The 21,086-nt window shown below is 33.0% G+C and overlaps 4 protein-coding genes, 3 non-coding genes and 1 pseudogene across 7 annotated transcripts; 2 read left to right on the forward strand and 6 right to left on the reverse strand.

The window, feature by feature from the left end:
• The first annotated feature begins 6 nt into the window (after positions 1-6).
• On the forward strand, positions 7-10,291 carry LOC137821525 (LRR receptor-like serine/threonine-protein kinase GSO1). Its single transcript, XM_068626156.1, has 4 exons — positions 7-2,600; positions 2,694-2,990; positions 7,189-9,732; positions 9,824-10,291. The coding sequence occupies exons 1-4, from the start codon at positions 68-70 to the stop codon at positions 10,132-10,134; spliced, it is 5,685 nt and encodes a 1,894-aa protein (XP_068482257.1). The 5' UTR covers positions 7-67; the 3' UTR covers positions 10,135-10,291.
• Positions 3,864-4,822, forward strand: LOC137828209 (uncharacterized). The gene is made up of 2 exons (XM_068634692.1): positions 3,864-4,111; positions 4,450-4,822. The coding sequence occupies exons 1-2, from the start codon at positions 3,991-3,993 to the stop codon at positions 4,578-4,580; spliced, it is 252 nt and encodes an 83-aa protein (XP_068490793.1). The 5' UTR covers positions 3,864-3,990; the 3' UTR covers positions 4,581-4,822.
• A 3,175-nt stretch (positions 10,292-13,466) lies between the features above and the next one.
• LOC137821531 (two-component response regulator ORR26-like) lies at positions 13,467-15,495 on the reverse strand. Its single transcript, XM_068626170.1, has 5 exons — positions 15,366-15,495; positions 15,123-15,269; positions 14,681-15,046; positions 14,498-14,574; positions 13,467-13,874 (listed from the first exon to the last, which is right to left on the reverse strand). The coding sequence occupies exons 1-5, from the start codon at positions 15,493-15,495 to the stop codon at positions 13,467-13,469; spliced, it is 1,128 nt and encodes a 375-aa protein (XP_068482271.1).
• A 1,880-nt stretch (positions 15,496-17,375) lies between these two features.
• LOC137829041 (uncharacterized) lies at positions 17,376-20,161 on the reverse strand. Its single transcript, XM_068635839.1, has 6 exons — positions 20,042-20,161; positions 18,632-18,681; positions 18,504-18,522; positions 18,022-18,105; positions 17,832-17,936; positions 17,376-17,757 (listed from the first exon to the last, which is right to left on the reverse strand). Exons 2-6 carry the CDS (start codon positions 18,634-18,636, stop codon positions 17,641-17,643), a joined length of 330 nt encoding a protein of 109 aa, XP_068491940.1. The 5' UTR covers positions 18,637-18,681; positions 20,042-20,161; the 3' UTR covers positions 17,376-17,640.
• Positions 18,800-18,876, reverse strand: LOC137811681 (small nucleolar RNA Z159/U59; annotated as a pseudogene).
• LOC137811663 (small nucleolar RNA Z159/U59) lies at positions 19,005-19,091 on the reverse strand. Its single transcript, XR_011081112.1, has one exon. It is a non-coding gene; the product is annotated as a small nucleolar RNA Z159/U59 (small nucleolar RNA).
• Positions 19,309-19,392, reverse strand: LOC137811671 (small nucleolar RNA Z159/U59). Its single transcript, XR_011081114.1, has one exon. It is a non-coding gene; the product is annotated as a small nucleolar RNA Z159/U59 (small nucleolar RNA).
• LOC137811686 (small nucleolar RNA Z159/U59) lies at positions 19,607-19,695 on the reverse strand. The gene has a single exon (XR_011081116.1). It is a non-coding gene; the product is annotated as a small nucleolar RNA Z159/U59 (small nucleolar RNA).
• Positions 20,162-21,086: the final 925 nt, after the last annotated feature.

A 21,086-nucleotide genomic window follows, 5' to 3' on the forward strand; every position in this document is an offset into this window, starting at 1 on the left:
GATACATAGAAAGTTTTCAACAAAAAACACAAACAACAAAACTAGTTTCAGTTTTGGACATTACAATATGATCTTCCATACATCTTATACCTGCCTTGCAAAGGTAATTCCAGCTACGTTGGTGCTTTTGCTGGCTATGTCTGAGGGCACTTCAGGACTCACACAAGCTGAGGCACTTCTTAGATGGAAGCAAAGTCTACCTGACCAACCAATTCTGGATTCCTGGGTGATGAACTCCACTGCAACAACTCAAACTCCATGTTCATGGCGAGGTATCACTTGTGATTCCCAAGGCACTGTCACTATAATCAACTTGGCTTATACTGGACTTGCAGGTACCCTTCACAATCTCAACTTTTCTGTTTTCCCAAACCTTCTTCGTCTTGACCTCAAAGTAAACAACCTCACTGGCTCCATACCACAAACCATTGGGGTGCTCTCAAACCTCCAGTTCCTTGACCTTTCCACCAACTATCTCAATGGCACTCTGCCTCTTTCCATGGCCAATCTGAGTCAAGTTTTTGAGCTTGATGTTTCAAGAAATGATATATCAGGGGTGTTAGACCCTGCCCTTTTTCCTGATGGATCTCCCACCCCCAAAAGTGGCCTCATTGGCATCAGGAACCTTCTCTTCCAGGACACCTTGCTAGGTGGCACAATCCCAAATGAAATAGGGAACATTAGAAACTTGACTCTGCTAGCTCTAGATGGAAACAACTTCCATGGTCCCATTCCTCCATCTCTAGGCAACTGCACACATTTAAGCATTCTTAGAATGCCTCAAAACCAACTCTCAGGGTCAATACCTCCAAGTATTGGTAAATTAACCAATCTAACCGATGTGCGCCTTTTCACCAACAACTTAAATGGTAGTGTTCCCCAAGAATTTGGAAACTTGTCTTCCTTGATTGTGCTGCATCTTGCTGAAAACAACTTCGTTGGTGAATTACCACCACAAGTGTGCAAAAGTGGAAAACTTGTAAATTTTAGTGCAGCCTTTAATAGCTTCACTGGCCCAATTCCAAGAAGCCTCAGAGACTGTCCTTCCTTGTACAGGGTTCGACTTGAATACAACAGTCTGACAGGTTTTGCGGATCAGGATTTTGGAGTGTATCCCAACCTCACTTACATGGACTTTAGCCATAACAGGGTGGAAGGTGAGCTCACTGCAAAATGGGGTGCCTGCAAAAACTTGCAATATCTGAGCATGGCTGGGAATGGAGTAAGTGGCAACATTCCAAGTGAGATTTTTCAGTTGGAACAACTACAAGAGCTTGATCTATCCTCCAACCAACTATCAGGAAAGATTCCTCCACAGATAGGAAACTCAACCTTGTATGAATTAAATTTGAGTGAAAACAAACTCTCTGGCATGCTACCAGCAGAAATTGGAAAGCTTTCCAATTTGCGATCCTTAGACCTTTCTATGAACATGCTACTGGGACCAATCCCCAAACAGATAGGGGGCATCTCCAACTTGCAGAATTTAAATCTTAGCAACAATAACTTTAATGGTTCAATCCCCTACCAAGTTGGAAATCTTGCATCTTTGCAAGATTTTTTGGACTTGAGTTACAATGAACTTTCAGGAGAAATTCCTTCTGATCTTGGGAAGCTTTCAAATTTGGTAAGCTTGAATATCTCTCACAACAATCTGTCAGGTCCAATCCCTGACTCCCTTAGTAAAATGGTGAGTTTGTCAGCCATCAACCTATCCAACAACAATTTAGGGGGTCCAGTTCCTGAAGGTGGTATATTCAACTCTTCTCATCCCGTGGATTTGAGCAACAACAAAAATTTATGTGGGAATATTCAAGGTTTGCAACCCTGTAATGTCTCTCTCACTAAACCTGATGGTGGTGGATCAAGTAACAAAAACAAGGTTGTGATCCCAATAGTTACATCCTTGGGAGGTGCTCTTATTATTTCTCTGGTGTGTGTTGGGATTGTGTTTTTCTGCTGCAAGAGAAAATCAAAAGCTCGAAGACAAAAAAGTTCAATAAAAAAACTGAATCCATTTTCCATTTGGTACTTCAATGGCAGAGTTGTGTATGGAGACATAATTGAAGCTACCAAGAACTTTGACCCCCACTATTGCATTGGGGAAGGAGCACTAGGAAAAGTCTATAAAGCAGAGATGAAAGGCCAAGTATATGCTGTAAAAAAGCTGAAGTGTGATGCAGAAAACATAGACATTGAGAGTATAAAAAGCTTTCAGAATGAGGTAGAAGCAATGTCAGAAACACGCCATCGAAACATTGTGAAGCTTTATGGATTTTGCTCTGAAGGGATGCATACATTTTTAATTTATGAGTATATGAATAGAGGGAACTTAGCAGACATGCTGAAAGATGAAAAGAATGCATTAGAACTAGATTGGTCCAAGAGGGTTGACATTGTGAAAGGTGTAGCAAGTGCTTTGTCCTATATGCATCATGATTGTGCTCCACCTTTGATTCACAGAGACATATCAAGCAAGAACATTTTACTCTCCTCCAATCTTTCAGCTCATGTCTCAGATTTTGGAACTGCAAGGTTTCTGAAGCCAGATTCACCTATTTGGACATCATTTGCCGGCACATATGGTTATGCTGCTCCAGGTGAATTTGGCTAACTCTTTTCTGTTTAGTACATTTTGAAACTTTCTAGTGTTTTTGTTGGAAAAATTGACTAATTTTTGGAGTGTGGTGCAGAGCTAGCTTACACAATGGCAGTGACTGAGAAATGTGATGTGTTCAGCTTTGGAGTTTTGGCTTTTGAGGTTCTTACGGGGAAGCACCCTGGTGAACTTGTTTCCTACATACAAACTTCGAGTGAACAGAAAATAATCTTCAAAGAGATTTTGGACCCTCGTCTCTTGCCTCCTTCTAAGAGCAATATTTTGAAGGATTTGGCATTGATTGCGAACCTTGCTCTTTCATGTTTACAAACCAATGCTCAATCTCGACCAACTATGCGATACATAGCTCAATTACTTGAAATGGATACGTGCTGATATGAGATAACTCATGGTTTATGTTTTTTCTTTCTTTTCTGTCATAGAAATAGACAACTTTGGTGCACATGTTTGTATTTGTCTATGTAGACACTTGTCTTGTATCATATACCTAGCAATTTATTGAATGAAATGGTTAGAATATTTTGTCAAGTATTCTTGAGCATTGCTTGATTCTTGTCAATTATTAGATCTTTCTGACAATGTTTGCAAAAGCATTATAAAACATTGGTTTACACTTTCTATGTTCTTCTCTTCATTTCTAGAACTTGACAAATCAAAAGTAGGATAATATAAGTTAGGAACAACCCACTTGTGTCTATTTTTTTGTAAGGATAACGTTGGTATGAGATGAATGACAATGTGAAATGAAACAAGTCCACACTAATGGAGGAATGAAGAATGAGAAAATAAAATATTTGAACTGCAATTTATGGAATACCGAGTCAGGGTTCAATCCTAAATTTCACAACAAACATAAAGATACAACTGGTACATTACAGTAATTTTTTTCAACTTACAGAAAAATTTTCTTTATCTAGTTTTTGTAAAATAAGGAATTCCATATTCAAGGATTGAGAAATGTCTAGTAGATAAAGACATAAATTAAATTATCTTTTATGAGTAAATCAATACAGATCCTAATAAGACCTTTTCAAAATGGAAGAACTGGTCCGGTGGATTCAATTCTTTTTCATTTTCATAGCAGATCTGGTTTCATATATATTTTATGGCATGATGAAACCAGAATGGTTATTTTAATGGATAACAATGTGATTCTATCGTTTATGGCACTCGTTGACTCTGCAAACGCGGAAACAACCAAGCATAATGCAGTCAGAATGATCAATTTAATACAAGAGATTAGTAAAACTGCAGAAATAGAGGTAGCAAAGTCAAGCAAATAGTTAAATAAAATGCTTGAAAAGGAAGCAACTAACACTGATTTAGATTAATATAAAGCTCACATTGTTGTGTGCATCACATCCACAGTAATGGCTTCCAAGACTAAGAGTTGCACCTCCCTTACTTGGCTTCTGCTTCTCTTTATTTCTTTGTTCTTCAGTTTTTCTGCCAAAGCAATTGCAACAAGGAACCTTGCTGCTAATTATGCAGGTAAGCCAACTTGTACTCTGATAGACTTTTCCTGAGATTTAAAAAAATTACGTATGAAGGACACGTTCTCCAGAGATGATTTAACCTGAAAACTGCAACCTGAAGTTTTAACTCTGAGTAATATAAAAATAAATCTGTTAAAACCATTTTTTCTTGTAACGAAATAACTTTGTTTTTAGGTAGGTCAACCAATGCTTTGATAGATTTCTTGTGTTTAAATTATAATTGCAATTAATCTAGAAGTATAATTATATAGAGATAGATAGATTTACACAAGTATATATATGGATCCATGAAGAAAAATAGTGTTTATAAATATGATGTATGTAATTTTGTAGGTTCAGATGATGAAAGGAGTGTGAGTAGGAGAGTTCTTGGGAGTCCTCCATGTAAGAGAAGAGAGACTTCTGAAGTGGGTGAAAGTAGCAGGAAGCAGGCAAAAGATAATCCACGTTGTCACAATTATTAAGTTATTATGTGTTGTGATTTAGGTTTTAGGATTTAGGGTTACGATTATGAGAAAAATAAACATAAAAATAATCTACATGTTTTGTAACTGTGATTTGTACATGATTTAATTTGTGGGATAATTATAAGTATGTTGTAAAAAGATTGGTGGAATGGTTTAAAACTAAGTTGTCATGTGAAAAATTGGTTAAAGTTGTTGTTGTTATATTGTGAATTTTAAAAAGTTATTTCATGTTTTGGACATTTTATTTACTTTGGTGGTGGAAAGTGTATATCATTGTTGCTGAGGTCAAATAATTAGAATACCATAATGTTGTCTTTTTGTTCATAGCAATTTTTTTTTACTGGATTAATTATTGTATATGTTATTGTTACGAAATATTTCTTAGTTTTTAACAATAATTAATATTTTTGAAAAAAAATTGATAATATATTTGACAAGTAAAAGACGTGAAATGACAATTTTTGCTCTTTTCTTCATTTTTTTCACATTCTTTCTCTCTTTTTTTTAAAAATTCTGAATTTTAAAACTTAAAATACAGTTTTATTTCTCAAATTCTAGAGTTGAGAAGGTATTTTTTATGTTTAAAAATACATTTTTTAATTCGAATTCAAAAGATATTTTCAAATTCTAAAATTTGAAATGAAAGTCTACTGATTATACAATTCAAAAATAAAAATAAAGAAAAAACTTGTACCTTTACTTAAGGTAGTTTTAGAATTTTAGAATTAAAAGATTTATGGATGTTAAGAAAAAAATATTTAGGTGAAGGAATAAATTACTTTCTTTTTCTATTTTCTCTTTAGAGTATCTCTATTTTCTTTATATTTCAATTCACTCAAAAATGAGGTGGGTTTTTGCTTTTTTCCTTATTTATAATAATATTTTGTACTTTGATATAGTTGGTATTAATATTATTTCATGTGTATATTTTTTGGGTACAATATGATTTAAATAATTTCATTTATATTTTTTATTGAAATTATTGTGAATTTTTTTACACTTTTAATTCAATATACTTTATTATGTCTACAGAAAATGTTTTACCTTATTATATACATGGTTACGTATGCATCTTATAAGTATAAAATTTAATTCAACAATTAGTAGAATCTGCCTCTAAGGTCTAGCTCAAAAAAGCTTATAATATCGCACAGATAGGAAGATTAATTATTTATTTGGAATAAAAAGACACTAATATAAAGATTGCGTAAACTCAACTTTTTTAAGTTTTAGCTGAAATCTTCTGTATAAAGTATCTTTTTGCGTGATAATTATTGACACTTAGCAAGAAAAATAAACTTACTTTAACAATTTAAGATATTAATATATTTTAATTAGTTTTTATACTTTTTACTTTATGTTATGTTATTTTAAAATGGGTTGTTAAAAAAAAGGTGAAAGTATAATTTTTTTTAGTGCAAATAACGCATCATTGACTAGTGTAATATGTCCTTTTTAGATTAAAAAAGAAATTACTTTACTACTAACCAATCGAAATATGTTCCTTCTAAAAATTGTATTTTTTAATTATTTTATTCAAATTTCGATACTTTACATTGGTTTTAAAAACTGATGTAATATGTGATTGATATTTTACATCACTAAAATCTACACTTGATAGAATCGGTGTAATATATCTCATAGAACCGATGTGTACAGGTCAGCACCGGACGAACCATGTCACTCGGCCTCGGTGATACACCGATCGATTGAAGATACATTTAAAACAACTACGAAACATGATCTATCAAATCTGGGTAACGTCCCGAAAAATCAAGGAACCTCCTTAAAAATAAGCTAACACTGATACATGATAGATTTCACTCACATTACAACAAATGGCTCGTGATTAAACACTATAAATAAACCTTATACAACTAAGGTACTCTCTTAATTAGAGTTAATATACACTCTGTATACTGAGTATTTACTTAATTATCGGAATACTTTTTTCAAGTCAACCCCGATCAAGCACCAACAATTAAAGAAGGAGATATAGAATGAGAAGCACCAAAGCAACCGAATGACTCAAACGACAGTAATTATACAACCAGTTTCAGACACTATCTACACCCACTTTGTCTATACTATTACACGGTGTAATATGCGTTTTTCTTTAAGTAGTCTACGCGTTTTTCTTAAGAAGTCTATGCGTTTTTCTTAAGTAGTCTCTGAAAGTGATATATAAGAGAATAAAATAGTAATATGCGTTTTTTTGAAGTAGTATCTGAAAGTGATATATAAGAGAAGAAAATAGTAGAAGTGATAAAGAAGTGACTACTAAATGATATGAGGAAAGTGAATATGCATACAAATATAGAGTTGGGGTGGAAGTGAGTTTTGGTGGCTTTATTTTCTGTTCAAAAGACCGTTGAATATGAAGATTTAAGAGACAAAGGTTGGTGGAGGGACACACACTACATTTTCTCTGAAGACCGATAAACAAGTTCCTGTTCTCATATATTGTCAACTACGCCACAAGTCTTCGTGATTAATATTTTCATGTAACACGGGTAAATGATAATCATATATGACAAAAAGCAAGAGAAAGATGATGTTAATGGCTATTTATATGATGGGAGTGATCAGATGTAATTATTCTAAAACAAAAATAAACACTTTCTCAACATTACAATGAATAACAGTATGTGTTATGTCACTACGTTGCTGCTTTTTCTGGCTATGTGTGAAGCCACTTCAGGACTCACACAAGCTGATGCACTTCTTAGGTGGAAACAAAGTCTACCTCAACAACCAATTCTGGATTCCTGGGTGATGAACTCCACTGCAACAACTCAAACTCCATGTTCATGGCGAGGTATCACTTGTGATTCCCAAGGCACTGTCACTATAATCAACTTGGCTTATACTGGACTTGCAGGTACCCTTCACAATCTCAACTTTTCTGATTTTACAAACCTTCTTCGTCTTGACCTCAAAGAAAACAACCTCACTGGCTCCATACCACAAAACATTGGGGTGCTCTCAAACCTCCAGTTCCTTGACCTTTCCCAAAACTATCTCAATGGCACTCTGCCTCTTTCCATTGCCAATCTGACTCAAGTTTTTGAGCTTGATGTTTCAAGAAATGATATATCAGGGGTATTAGACCCTACCCTTTTTCCTGATGGATCTCACACCCCCAAAACTGGTCTCATTGGTATCAGGAACCTTCTTTTCCAAGACACCTTGCTAGGTGGAACAATCCCAAATGAAATAGGGAACATTAGAAACTTGACTCTGCTAGCTCTAGATGGAAACTACTTCCATGGTCCTATTCCCTCATCTCTAGGAAACTGCACACATTTAAGCATTCTTAGAATGCCTCAAAACCAACTCTCAGGTCCAATACCTCCAAGTATTGGTAAACTAACCAATCTAACCGATGTGCGACTTTTCTCCAACAAATTAAATGGTAGTGTTCCCCAAGAATTTGGAAACTTGTCTTCCTTGATTGTGTTGCATCTTGCTGAGAACAACTTCGTTGGTGAATTACCACCACAGGTGTGCAAAAGTGGGAAACTTGTAAATTTTAGTGCAGCCTTTAATAGCTTCACTGGCCCAATTCCAAGAAGCCTCAGAGACTGTCCTTCCTTGTACAGGGTTCGACTTGAACACAACAGCCTCACAGGTTTTGCTGATCAGGATTTTGGAGTTTATCCCAACCTCACTTTCATGGACTTCAGCCATAACAGGATGAAAGGTAACCTCACTGCAAATTGGGGTGCCTGCCAAAACCTGCAACATCTGAGCATGGCTGGGAATGGAGTAAGTGGCAACATTCCAAGTGAGATTTTTCAGTTGGAACAACTACAAGAGCTTGATCTATCCTCCAACCAACTATCAGGAGAGATTCCTCCAATGATAGGAAACTCCAACTTGTATAAATTAAATTTGAGTGAAAACAAACTCTCTGGCATGGTACCAGTAGAAATTGGAAAGCTTTCCAATTTGGGATCCTTAGACCTTTCTATGAACATGCTACTTGGACCAATCCCCAATCAGATAGGGGAGCTCTCCAACTTGCAGAATTTAAATCTTAGCAACAACAAGTTTAATGGCACAATCCCCTACCAAATTGGAAACCTGGCAGATTTACAATATTTTTTGGATTTGAGTTACAATTCACTTTCAGGAGATATTCCCAGTGATCTTGGGAAGCTTTCAAATTTGATAACCTTGAATATCTCTCACAACAATCTGTCAGGTTCAATCCCTCACTCCCTTGGTGAACTGCTGAGTTTGTCAGTCATCGACCTCTCCCACAATAACTTGGAGGGTCCAGTTCCCAATGGTGGCATATTCAAGTCTTCCTTTCCTTTGGATTTGAGCAACAACAAAAATTTATGTGGGAATATTCAAGGTTTGCAACCCTGTAATGTCTCTCTCACTAAACCTGGTGGTGGTGGATCAAGTAACAAAAACAAGGTTGTGATCCTTATTGGGGCTTCCCTGGGAGGTGCTTTTTTGATTTCTCTGGTATTAGTTGGGGTTTTCTTCTTTATCTATAATAGAAAATCAAGAGCTCCAAGACAAAGAAACTCGTTCAGTAGACCGAATCCATTTTCAATTTGGTACTTCAATGGAAGAGTTGTGTATAGAGACATAATTGAAGCTACCAAGAACTTTGACAGCCAATATTGCATTGGGGAAGGAGCATTGGGGAAAGTCTATAAAGCTAAGATGTCAGGAGGTGAAGTATTTGCTGTGAAAAAGTTTAAGTGTGATTCAGAAAACTTAGACATGGAGAGAATAAAATCCTTTGAGAATGAGGTAGAAATCATGACAGAAACACGCCACAGAAACATTGTGAAGCTTTATGGATTTTGCTCTCAAGGGATGCACACCTTTCTGATTTATGAGTACATGGAGGGTGGCAACTTAGAGGAGATGCTGAGAGATGACAAGGGAGCATTGAAACTGAATTGGCACGAAAGGGTTGATATCATCAAGAGTGTAGCAAGTGCTTTGTCCTACATGCATCATGATTGTGCTTCACCTTTAATTCACAGAGACATATCAAGCAAGAACATTTTGCTGTCCTTCGATCTTTCAGCTCATGTCTCAGATTTTGGAACTGCAAGGTTTCTGAAGCCGGATTCTCCTATTTGGACATCATTTGCAGGCACATATGGTTATGCTGCTCCAGGTGAATTTGGCTAACTCTTTTCTGTTTAGTACATTTTGAAACTTTCTAGTGTTCTTGTTGGAAAAATGGACTAATATTGAGTGTGGTGCAGAGCTAGCTTACACAATGGCAGTGACTGAGAAATGTGATGTGTTCAGCTTTGGTGTTTTGGCTTTGGAGGTTCTCACGGGGAAGCACCCTGGTGAGCTTGTTTCCTACATGCAAAGTTGTAGTGATGAACAGAAGGTAAATATGAAAGAGATTTTGGACCCTCGTGTCTTGGCTCCTTCCAAGGAGCATGTTTTGAAGCAAGTGGATTTGATTGCAAACATTGCTCTTTCATGTTTGAACACAAATCCTCAATCTCGACCAACTATGCGAACCATACTTCAGTTGCTTCAAATGGGAACTGCAGAAATATAAGTTTTTTTCTATCTATGGAGATTGAAGAAACAACTTAGTATAAATTAGAGTGGTTTTATATGTGAGTTGTGCTTTGAATATCAGTGGCTTGTATCAGGTGAAGTTTTAGTTTGTTAAACAAGTTTCAGAAGAATATGCAGAGTGTGTGGATTAAACTATAGTTTGGTTTGTAAGTTTTGGATTAAACTATGAAGGAAATATCCCCCAAAAAATTAAAGAAATGAAAAAGTTTTCTCTATATGTAATTTTCTAGATAAGATATTTAAGGTTGAATTGACTTGTTCATAATTACTTTCTTTTACACCTTCAACCGAATCGTTGTAATGAGATGAAAATGATTTGAATGAATCTAACGTATCTTTTGTTCATAATTTATAGAGATTTTTACGGCATTTCCAATGCATGAACTTAATGTTGGAATCTTACAACACATTTTTTAATAAAATATACTAATGGGATATGTAATTTAAAGTTTTAGAGTTTAATAATACTTTGGATTCTAAATAAAATATATAAAAAAAAAAATATTTTTAAAATTTTGAAAAATTAAAATATAGTATCATAAGATTTTTGCATTAAAGAACAAAATTTTTTAAGTGATGTAATACAATCATACCCATATAAAAAGTAAAATAAAATTTCATGATTAACTCATATATATTGAAAAGTCTTCAATGTTAATTTATTAATATTAACTCATATGTATTAACATTTTTTATATAAGTCTTTCAAAAACCTATTTAATAACAAAAGGAGGTGATTGTAAATATTTGAAGATATATAAGTAGATTATTTATTATTAAAATGAAAAAGTAATTTATTATTAACTAAGTCTTGGTAACATAAAACATACTATGTATCAAATACATTAAAACTTTACAGAACTTATTTTTGAAATCCTACCCGTACATCATAAATATTTTATAATATATATAATGAGTATAAACTTTAATTTATATTAACTTTATAATTGAATTGTTTTCGACCGGGTTTGATACCTGAAGAATGATTGTTCCTGCTTCCACCTTTTGTCGGTCTGCAATGCTCCAGACTCTTTATTGCACCTTCCTCCTCTCGGTCGCCTGGTTCCACAAGCGGGGACGGTATCTGCAAAAGGCACTCCAACGCTCCAAGTCAGTCGGGGTGTTAGCACTCAGATGTCACAGAGTACAATAGATAATGACGGACGTACCTTTCTCCTTGAAATGTGTACTATTTATATTACCTTAATGAGTCTTCATTGATAGGTTTAATTAAGGGATTGACTCGTGTTTGGAATTACGCTAAACAACTTTTAACCACGGGTTAATCTTACTGACTTGGTCAACCCTTGATTCAGCGTCAAGGGTCGGTCGGTCATGCAACCCTCCCGCGATGGTCTAGGTGGTGACTCAGTCTGAGTCCTGACCGACGACTGTCCGATCGTACCAGTACACGAATTAAATTTAAAATTTATTTATGATTGAAAATTTTCTTGCACAAAAAGATTATTGACCAAGTCTACAACGGGGAAATAGCCTAATGCCCAACACTGACACAAGAAAAATTGACAGTCAAAAAGTGTAATATAGTTGAAAAGTGTCTAACACACTGAAGTGGTAAACATGGAAGATTTATAAAAAAATATAGTTGAAAAGCAAAGCAAAGAGCACCATTTCTGCATTATAAAAAAGGTATCAAAGCAAAGCAAAGCATGCCAAGGAACCTTCATGGCTTCTAAAACCAATATTTGCCTCCTTCTCTTTCTCTCTTTCATCTTCATTTTTTCTACCAAATCAGTATCAGCAACAAACAACCTTGTTCTTGCTTCTGCTGCTTCTGAACAGAATGCTGGTAACTCATGATCAACCTCTCTACCTTTTCTCAATTTACACACACCACTAAAAGAAAAAACTGATACTAAAAGAAAAAACTCATATTACCTATACTTCAAATCTGTATGTAAAACAATAAATTCGTATTCAAAACATAGTTACATACAGATTATATATAAAAAAAAATTGTATGTAAAACTGTCATAGATAACATTTATCTATAAATTCGAAATTCGGATATAAAAAATGATTAGTTTTATATGTTGTAGGATCAGGTGAAATGAGTGAGGGTAGGAAACTCCTTGGAATAGTTTGTAACAGAAAAAGCACCAAAAAGCGATGGGAGGCTTCCTTCGAGATTCACCGAATTAGTAAGAATGATCCAGAATGCCACAATTATCTGTGATCTTCAATGTGTTCCACTTCTCTGGATGAACCACAGAAAGATACAAAATATATATAATTTTTGTTCATGCAATTTCTCTGATTTCAGATAAGCTCAAACTTAATCCTTATATTGTAAGCTTTTGTCTCTTAATTTTCTTAAACAGCACACTGTCTCCCAAGTAAAGATGTAATAAGGTTTCTGACACCACTCTGTAACAAGATTCTGGAGATTCAATAAATGTCAAAGATCTGTTTATTCTTAGGTGTCAACACTTCATTTGCTTGGACAATATTTCAAATTTTAAATGATTTTTTTTTATATTTCTATGTAATTTCAGGAAAACAATCTTTTTCAATTTTGTTTGGTGCAAGAACATTGATGAAGGACCAAATATATGATGAAAAAAAGTATTTTTCTTTATAGTTTTTTTATGCATGCCCCCTAAAATTTCTCAAAATTGAGAGAAATAATTAATTTTTCCTTTTGTTTGTTTTAATTTTTAAACAAATAACTAAATAGTGAAATTATTAAAAAGTGAACTTTAAACTTAATTCAACCTTATAAATTAACAGGTAAGTGGATCGAGGAGCTTCTCGAAGCCTTATAGGCTTGTCGATGTACACCCCAATCCACCATGCAAGAAACCCATATAGTTTGATCTATGGGACGAAATCTATGATTTCCATAGTAGAGCCCTCTCTAGGACGACAAACAATGAATTTGGATTTGAATAAATAAAGTTTGTTGGTCCGTCTCAAAGACAAGAGCATGTAGAAATAAAGTTTTTTTACTTTTAAAATTGTGGTACATGTAGAAATAAAAACAAAAGAATGCTAGATAGAAAAATAAAAAAAATAAAAGTGTAAAAAAAAGATAGCCATTTGTGCTGATAAAAACAAAACCACTTACTTCTCATTCATGTTTATACATTTAGCATATAAGACATAAAAAAGGTTATTTAGAAGTTTAAATTACTCAGATAATTGTGAAAAAAAACATTAAGACTATAAAATGTATATTCCATTTACACCTCACCACATCCATCACATAATCACATATTAATAAACTCTCAATTAATTGAAACAAAAAAAATAAAAAAAGGTATAGTTTTGAAATTTAAACAATAAAAATTACAAAGTAGAATGCATTTGTTGCTGCTGCTGCTGCAATGTGTCATTGTTTCTCTGCAGCATAGCTTGATTCTCAGCAAACACTGGATTATATGAAGACCATACTCCATGTGTAGAAGCATCATTCAGAGTCCCAATGGAGTGTGGAAAATTCTGGGGAATAACAGTGTTGGAATAGGTAGTGAAAGGGTAACCATGTGCCAAAACCAGACCTTGTTCTGCATGAAAATGGTTACCCTGTTGCATGTTTGAGAGAGATTGGTGCTCTATTTTTGGGACCAAACCTGTGATACCAGGATAAAGATCTGCTCTTGTAGATGTTATAGTCCTTGAAACCTCATTCTGTAGCAGTTGTTGTTGACTATCTGTTTCTTTATCAGATCTTGCCTTCAAAACATTTCTATATTTCTGCAGAACAATGTTGCAATCACATTCACAAAGTAATGTTAATTATTATTCATAAAAAAACAATAACATTACTAATAATGAACCATTAGGTTGTTTTACTAAAATAAGTAAATTTTGTAGGTTAATTATCTAAATGGATAAATTTCAACTAATAATAAAGTTGGCACGAGTTTTTGGTGAAATTCGATTTCACTAAAATCATGTCACCTTCCTATGATTTTAATTCAAATACATGAGAAAAAAGAACGAGTGACTCTTGCAGGATTCCCAAGAAATTCTTCGATTTCTTCCGGAAGCATATGATTATTCATCTGCTTCTCACGTTCCATGAATAGTCGGCATATTGAGGAATATCCAGAAAGATTTTTAAGAAATCGTTTTGATTCTATATATGTTCGTTCCGTTTGAAGAAAGGAAGGATCTCAACAAAGAATCGATCCTCTCTTTGATTGATCAATGATAACTCAACTTCTTCCTAATCGTGTCAACTTGATATGACTAATCTAATTCGATAAGTTTTTCAAATTTTACTCATGTGATGATTAGCCTTCAATCAAACTATAAATTAATCTACTTTTGAACAAGTGCAAGTATGTAAAATGAAATGAATGTAAAAAACTAACCTGCAAATGACTAGCAACATTGTTTCTTGTCAAACCAGGAACATTCATGAGTTCAAGAATTTTGTTTGGCACAACATCTAAAAGATAATAATCAAGGAACAAAAAAAACTGTCAGATTATACATATCTGATACATGAACTGCATCAAATCCAGAATAACAAAAGAATGGTTAAAGAATCATACTAGCAGGTCCAATTTGATCCACAACTTCAACAAATTTACGATGCAGTTCTGATGTCCACACTATTCGAGCCTTTTTTCTGCCACAGTTCTCAGATTCACCAACATTATCAACTTCTCTTGGAATTTCAACAGTGGAAGAAAAAACAAATGTAGAATCATCACTGATCACTCTTCTCTGATCATCACCATCATCTTCCAAGTTGCCAACAATGTTTTTCTGCATCTTGTTCTCACTCAAGGACTTCCTAACAATATGTGTCCACATATTCTTGATTCGATCCTCATGCAAAGGCTTGATCCAATAATCACAAGCTCCAAGTTTAACAGCCTTCATCACAGATTTCTTATCACCATCAAAAGACATCACTGCAAAACCAAACTTTATCAGCAAAACAAGTTCAAGATTGAAGTGAAAACATGGAGAGTGACTAGTTCTACATACTGATGACATGAACATCCATTTTCTGGTTCACAAGGAATTCATATCCATCCATGTTTGGCATATGAACCTCCATCAGCACCAAATTGAAACTCTCTTTTCTGTCCCTGAAGATTTCAGCAGCACGTAACGATTCTGTGCATGTCATAACTGCAGCACACAACCTTAAAAATATCATGAACCAAACAAAAAGAATATGAATCTTTCTTCAAGAAATAGTTTGCAATTAAACATTGTATATCTAACCTTCATAGCCACATTCATTGCAGATTTTCTTGATGAATTCAAGAACTGAAGGGTCAGTGTCAATGGCAAGAACCCTTAGATTTGATGTAAATTGACCAAAAACCTTATCATCCGAAGAAACTGTGGCCATTTTGTTCTTTAATGTCTAGAAAAGTGAAGAAAACATGTGAGGGTTAGAATGACACAGTTTTGCATAGTCTAGCACTGCTTTAATATTTGTTACATAGTTAATTGAGGAAATAGGGAAACTGGGTAATTAAAAAATTAATTAATGGATAAACGATCTAAATGAGATTAAAATATTAAAAATTATTTTATTGGAAAATCAAGTAAAAAAAGAGTAACTTATTATACAATCAATCAGTAATGGTACCTATAAATTTAATGAATATGGATTCGGATTGATTAAATCACCATATATTGTGATTTTAAAGTACCCATTTTAGATTTGCACAAAAGAAAACAAGATTTTGATCAAATTTTAACTAAAGTTAAAGAAAAATATACCTTTTTAGATATAGGATTTTGGGTTTAGATGAAATTTGAATTAATGTTATAAAGAAAATTATACAGCTACTGATTTAATATATAGAAAAACAGATCTTTATATTATTGTGACAATATTTTCTTAACAATATACTTTTAGTAAATAAGATAAAATTGTCATATTTAGAATATTAATAAAATAAATATAGAAATTTGTTCCTAACAAAAACAAAGGCATGGGTGAAGTAATGGTGAGTAATAAGATTCACCAGCTATAATTGGCAAAGTAGTTAAATAATCTATATCAATAATATAAATTAATTTAAAACTAGAAAGTCAAGAGTGATTTAAGTAAAATATTAAAAGAAACTAAGAACATTACAACGTTAAAAAATTTATATACAAGAAATTTATGCATGTAGCACAATTTCTAACTTCTTTTTTATGTTTTTATCTCTTTATTTATTCAAGTATTAAGCATTATATAACCTATAATTTAGTCTACATGAGCTCAAATCAAACTATTTTTTTGACAAAATTAACTAGGTCTTATTTTTACAAAACGTCTATACATTTAGTTGAAAAATAAATAAATCTAATACAAATATTTAAAATATAAGTATAATGGAGAAGAATGAAGAATGGATGCATTTGATGGCATGGCCATAATCATTGAAGTATGGTAACTATGGTTGTCACTCAAAACTTTCCTTCTATAACGAAGCCCTGTTTCTATTATTATTATAACTATTTTAATTATTATTACTACTATTATTAATATTTCTATTATTATTATTATAAAATACGAGTTAAAAATATTATATTTGACTGGTTTTAATTGTGCATCAATAATAATAATTATTATTTTATTACTATTACTATCTATTACCGTCATTATTATTACAAATATTTAAATTTCTCATTAATTGCACTTCAAAAAATCAATAATTACTTACACTTAACCATTGTTATGAACACAATATTTAATCTAATATATATTTTTTCACAAAGGAATATAAAAAATTCTACACTCAATAATCAAGGATTCAACTCCTTTAATATACTTTTTCAACTCGCTCAATATAAATTTAAATTAAAAGTCTCAATAGCGAAATAAAAATAAACAATATTAATACTTTTGATAAACATTTATTATGATCACATAAATGTTATGAATATATATATATATATATATATATTATAATACAGGAATAATTAATGATTGTACATAATTTCAGCTAAATTTCTGTCAAAAATAATTTACTTTGTCTTGCTCAATAAATTGTTCCCGCAATAAATCTTTTAATGTAAACAAATTATACAAGTAATCTTAGATAACAAAAATCATAATAAATATTTAAAATTTATTCAAAGAGAAATTTTAAAATATTCAACAATCCAAAAAATTTAAAAAGACCGCATTCTTAAAAACAAATTTAAACAAAACATATACTTGGAAAATATATTGAGAATATCGTTGATAATCAATAAAATAATACAGCATAATTACGCAATGTTTCCAGATTATGAGAAAATAAGGAGAGAGAAATAACTATACATTTTAAAAGTATTCCATACAAAACATTAGATGCAGCAGACATTAATAGGTTACATAAAAGATCAGGAAATTGGTATAAATGTTGAGGGACTTCCTCTGCCAATGTCTCAACAAATAAATTTGAATGGCCGGCAGAATGTCTATACATATGGTTGTGAAGAATTTTAAGATGTGAGAAAATGGCAAATATTACAGAGTCATCATCCCCTTCTACAAGATGATTGCAGAATCTCATTTGGGGTTCCTAAGAACAATGATGACAGAATCTCCACGGAGGAACATTTTGCTGATGAATCTATCCTTGTTCACTGGCTGGGCCTTTTTCTTTCCTTTACCAGTCTTGGGCACCTGATTGTACACAGATCAATTAGCTCTTGTGTAACAAATGCAATGGAAGTTATTTTTTATAAGAAAAACCATACCTCAGTCCACATCTCCCTGACATTTTCAAGAACCATGTTGCAGTGCCTATCAAAAGCTCTTACACGACCCAGAAGCTTTTTGTTGTTCCGACAATTTATCAATACCTACATAAGTAAAGTTGAGTTAGAAAGAATAAACTAGTAGGAATGCCTCAGAAAATAGTATATAATATTTAAAATAAACATTTACCTGGGTATTATTTTTAACGCTCATCATTAGTACAGATAGTGGTCCAGTGTTGAACTCTTCTTCCTCATTCTTAGCCGCCGCAGTCTGTAAAAAAAGGTATGTTAGCCACATCATGAAAGTCAATTTCTTGCAAAAATGAAAAGAAACAGGCAAAATAATTTTAGCACAGAAGACATTGTTTGATCCATATTAACATCACAAGTAATACAATAGTAAGGAAACATGGCTTTTAAATTTGAAGCTTCAAAATGCAACAGATTATCATTTTACTAGTTAACAAGACATCCAACTTATCATTATCGAACAAAATTGAAAGGTTATCATGAGCTAATCATCATCACAGATATTCAATTCCCATAAACATAACTAGTGAAATAAATGCAATCAAAGCAAAACATTTCCTTGCAGAGAAATATAGAGAACAAAACAACTTGAGATTTCAAGGATCATACAGCCAAACATGCATGATTAAAAGAACTTACATCTTCCTCCATTGGCCGGCTTGAGAAGAGAAGAAAAAAGGAAAAGAAAACAGAAATTGTTAGCAATTGAGAAAAAATGTAAAAGAAATCCGTAGTAATAATGATGATGATAATTAGAGAACCATTACCTCATTTTGGAAGGAATGGCAGTTAAGAAACTCTTCAAATGAAGTCAAAACTAAAATAAGAGAAAAATATATAAATCAAATGATTAATTAAAATGGTAACATAAACATAAAATAAATAGCAGAGAATAAGAAATACTGTAACAGAATAACAATAAAAAGTATTAGGAAGCCTCTTCAGTTCAGGTCTCCATATGTTTTCCTCATAGACAACTCGGAAAATATATTTTATGATCATCCTCAGAGACTAATTTGGTTGATTTCAACTATCAAAGCAGATTACTGAACTGAAAATTGCTAACAAAAAACTATTCTCTTTAACATAACAGAAACATCCGAATATTGAGAACATATATTAGACAACAAACATTAGAAAGCCTCTTCAGTTCAGGTCTCCATATATTTTCCACATATAAAATTCAGAAGAACGAAAGTAAAAAATTTCATCATCATCATCAGAGGCTAATTGACTGTTTTCAAATATGGGACAAAAGTCTCAAAGATTACAGGATATGCAATATACATACAAGAAAATATACGGTCCATAAATGAAACTGGGAGAAAAACAACAATTTTGTCCTCTGCTACCAGGTTTAATTAAAAACAACTGCAGAATGTGCACGAAAGACAGTTCACCCTCAACGGGTCTGATACGAAATATCGAGAAAAAACATTAGAAAACCTCCTCAGTTCAGGTCTCCATACATTTTCCGCATAGAAAACTCAGTAGAACGAAAGTTATACTTTTCATCATCCTCGGAGGCCAATAACATGAACTCACATTCAACGCACACGCACTTCAAAATTGCACAACAATGTGTATGCAACTAAAAGGGTTGATTCATATATGATACTTGTGAGCAAACAATAAACTAAATTCCACTATCAGGTTTGCTTAAAACAACTGGATATAGTGTACAGAAGATAATCCCCCTAGACGGGTAAGAGAGGAAAAATGAAGTCATACACAATAAGAAAGTCTCTTCAGTTCATGTCTCCGTATATAAATATTCACCATGGAAAACTCGGAAGAAAGAATGTTATTTTTTCTCATCATCCTCAGGGAAACTCTTACTAGCTAAATCGACATCAAATTGAGATAACAGCAGAAAGAGAAAAAAGTCATAAAATTAAAGAAAAAATGCAAACACCAGGTGCTGCTTCGAGAGAAAATTTCAGCACAAACCTTGAAAAAATTGACAAATGATTTTTCAAAAGCCCTAGAAGCTACGGCAGATAAATGTACAGAAAAATGAAACGATGAAACAAATAGAATGATGAAACACGAACGGTTAGGAAAACGATTATTTCAGCTGAATCAGAATCAATTGCAGAAATACACATAGTAGAACGCATTCAGACACAGAAACGCATATCTCGAAGAAACGAAGAGGAGAAGCAAAAACAGCATACCTTGATTCAGAATAAGATCTGAATGTGAAAATGGAAGTGGAGTGAGTTACTTCATACTGAGAGCGTTAAACCCTAACTTTATTTATTCCCTCTATTTTTGGGGGGAGGGTTTCAGTTCAAAACCAAACACAGTTGTAGAAGCCCATTTTCTTTGGGCCCGTTTTAACTGGATGAGTCTTTTTTGGTGGTTACTATTTACACTTCCTTTTATACTAGCGCACCCCCTCGTTTTCTTTTGTTCCCCAACTGTCCGAATAAACACACTCTACCTAAATTGGGAGTTCCAATCAATTTCAATCAATGGTAAATATATTAAAGAAAAATTATGCATTCTATATCTTTTCACATAGATATAATAAACTAATTAATTAATTGTTAAGAACAGAATTATAAAATAAAGTTTAATGAGGAAAAGTTAAATAAATTGATTTAATTTGAAGTGATGAAAAAATAATCGATCTAGATCCATTAGTAAATAGTATAAATAGTAGTATATTTAATTCAGTAGTAGTTAGATTTGGATGAACCATTAATATTATAATATTATTATAAAGGGTTGTTGAATAGTGTTATTTAGTGTTCAGTGTTAATAAAACTTTTTCCAAGCTGAAAATACTCTCACTTATAAAGTGTGTAAGAATTTTTTGAACTTTGATATGATAGTTTTGATGGAAAAAAACACACGGAAACAACACACATAATCACAAATCAACTGCAAAAAAATAAACCACTCGATTTAATGTGATTCGGTCGCCAACTGCAACCTACATCCACACGGGCAACTATTAGGTTTACATTATATCATGTTGCACACCAATTACAAGTACAATGATCTTTTTAAATAGAGATAAATAAAGATAATAAAGGGACACAATGATTAAGCTCACTCACTAAAACATGGTGTCTACTCAGCCCAACCCAATTGGTCCTGGCTTCATACCCAACAATCTTCCACTTGAAGTCACGGAACAATGTTCACCTGCGCTTCAACTGTGTACATGTGTCTTGTCAGCCCCAGACAATTGGTCTTGACTTCATACCCAAC

The sequence above is a fragment of the Phaseolus vulgaris genome, chromosome 11, assembly GCF_000499845.2.
Source record: "Phaseolus vulgaris cultivar G19833 chromosome 11, P. vulgaris v2.0, whole genome shotgun sequence".
Taxonomy (NCBI): Eukaryota; Viridiplantae; Streptophyta; class Magnoliopsida; order Fabales; family Fabaceae; genus Phaseolus; species Phaseolus vulgaris.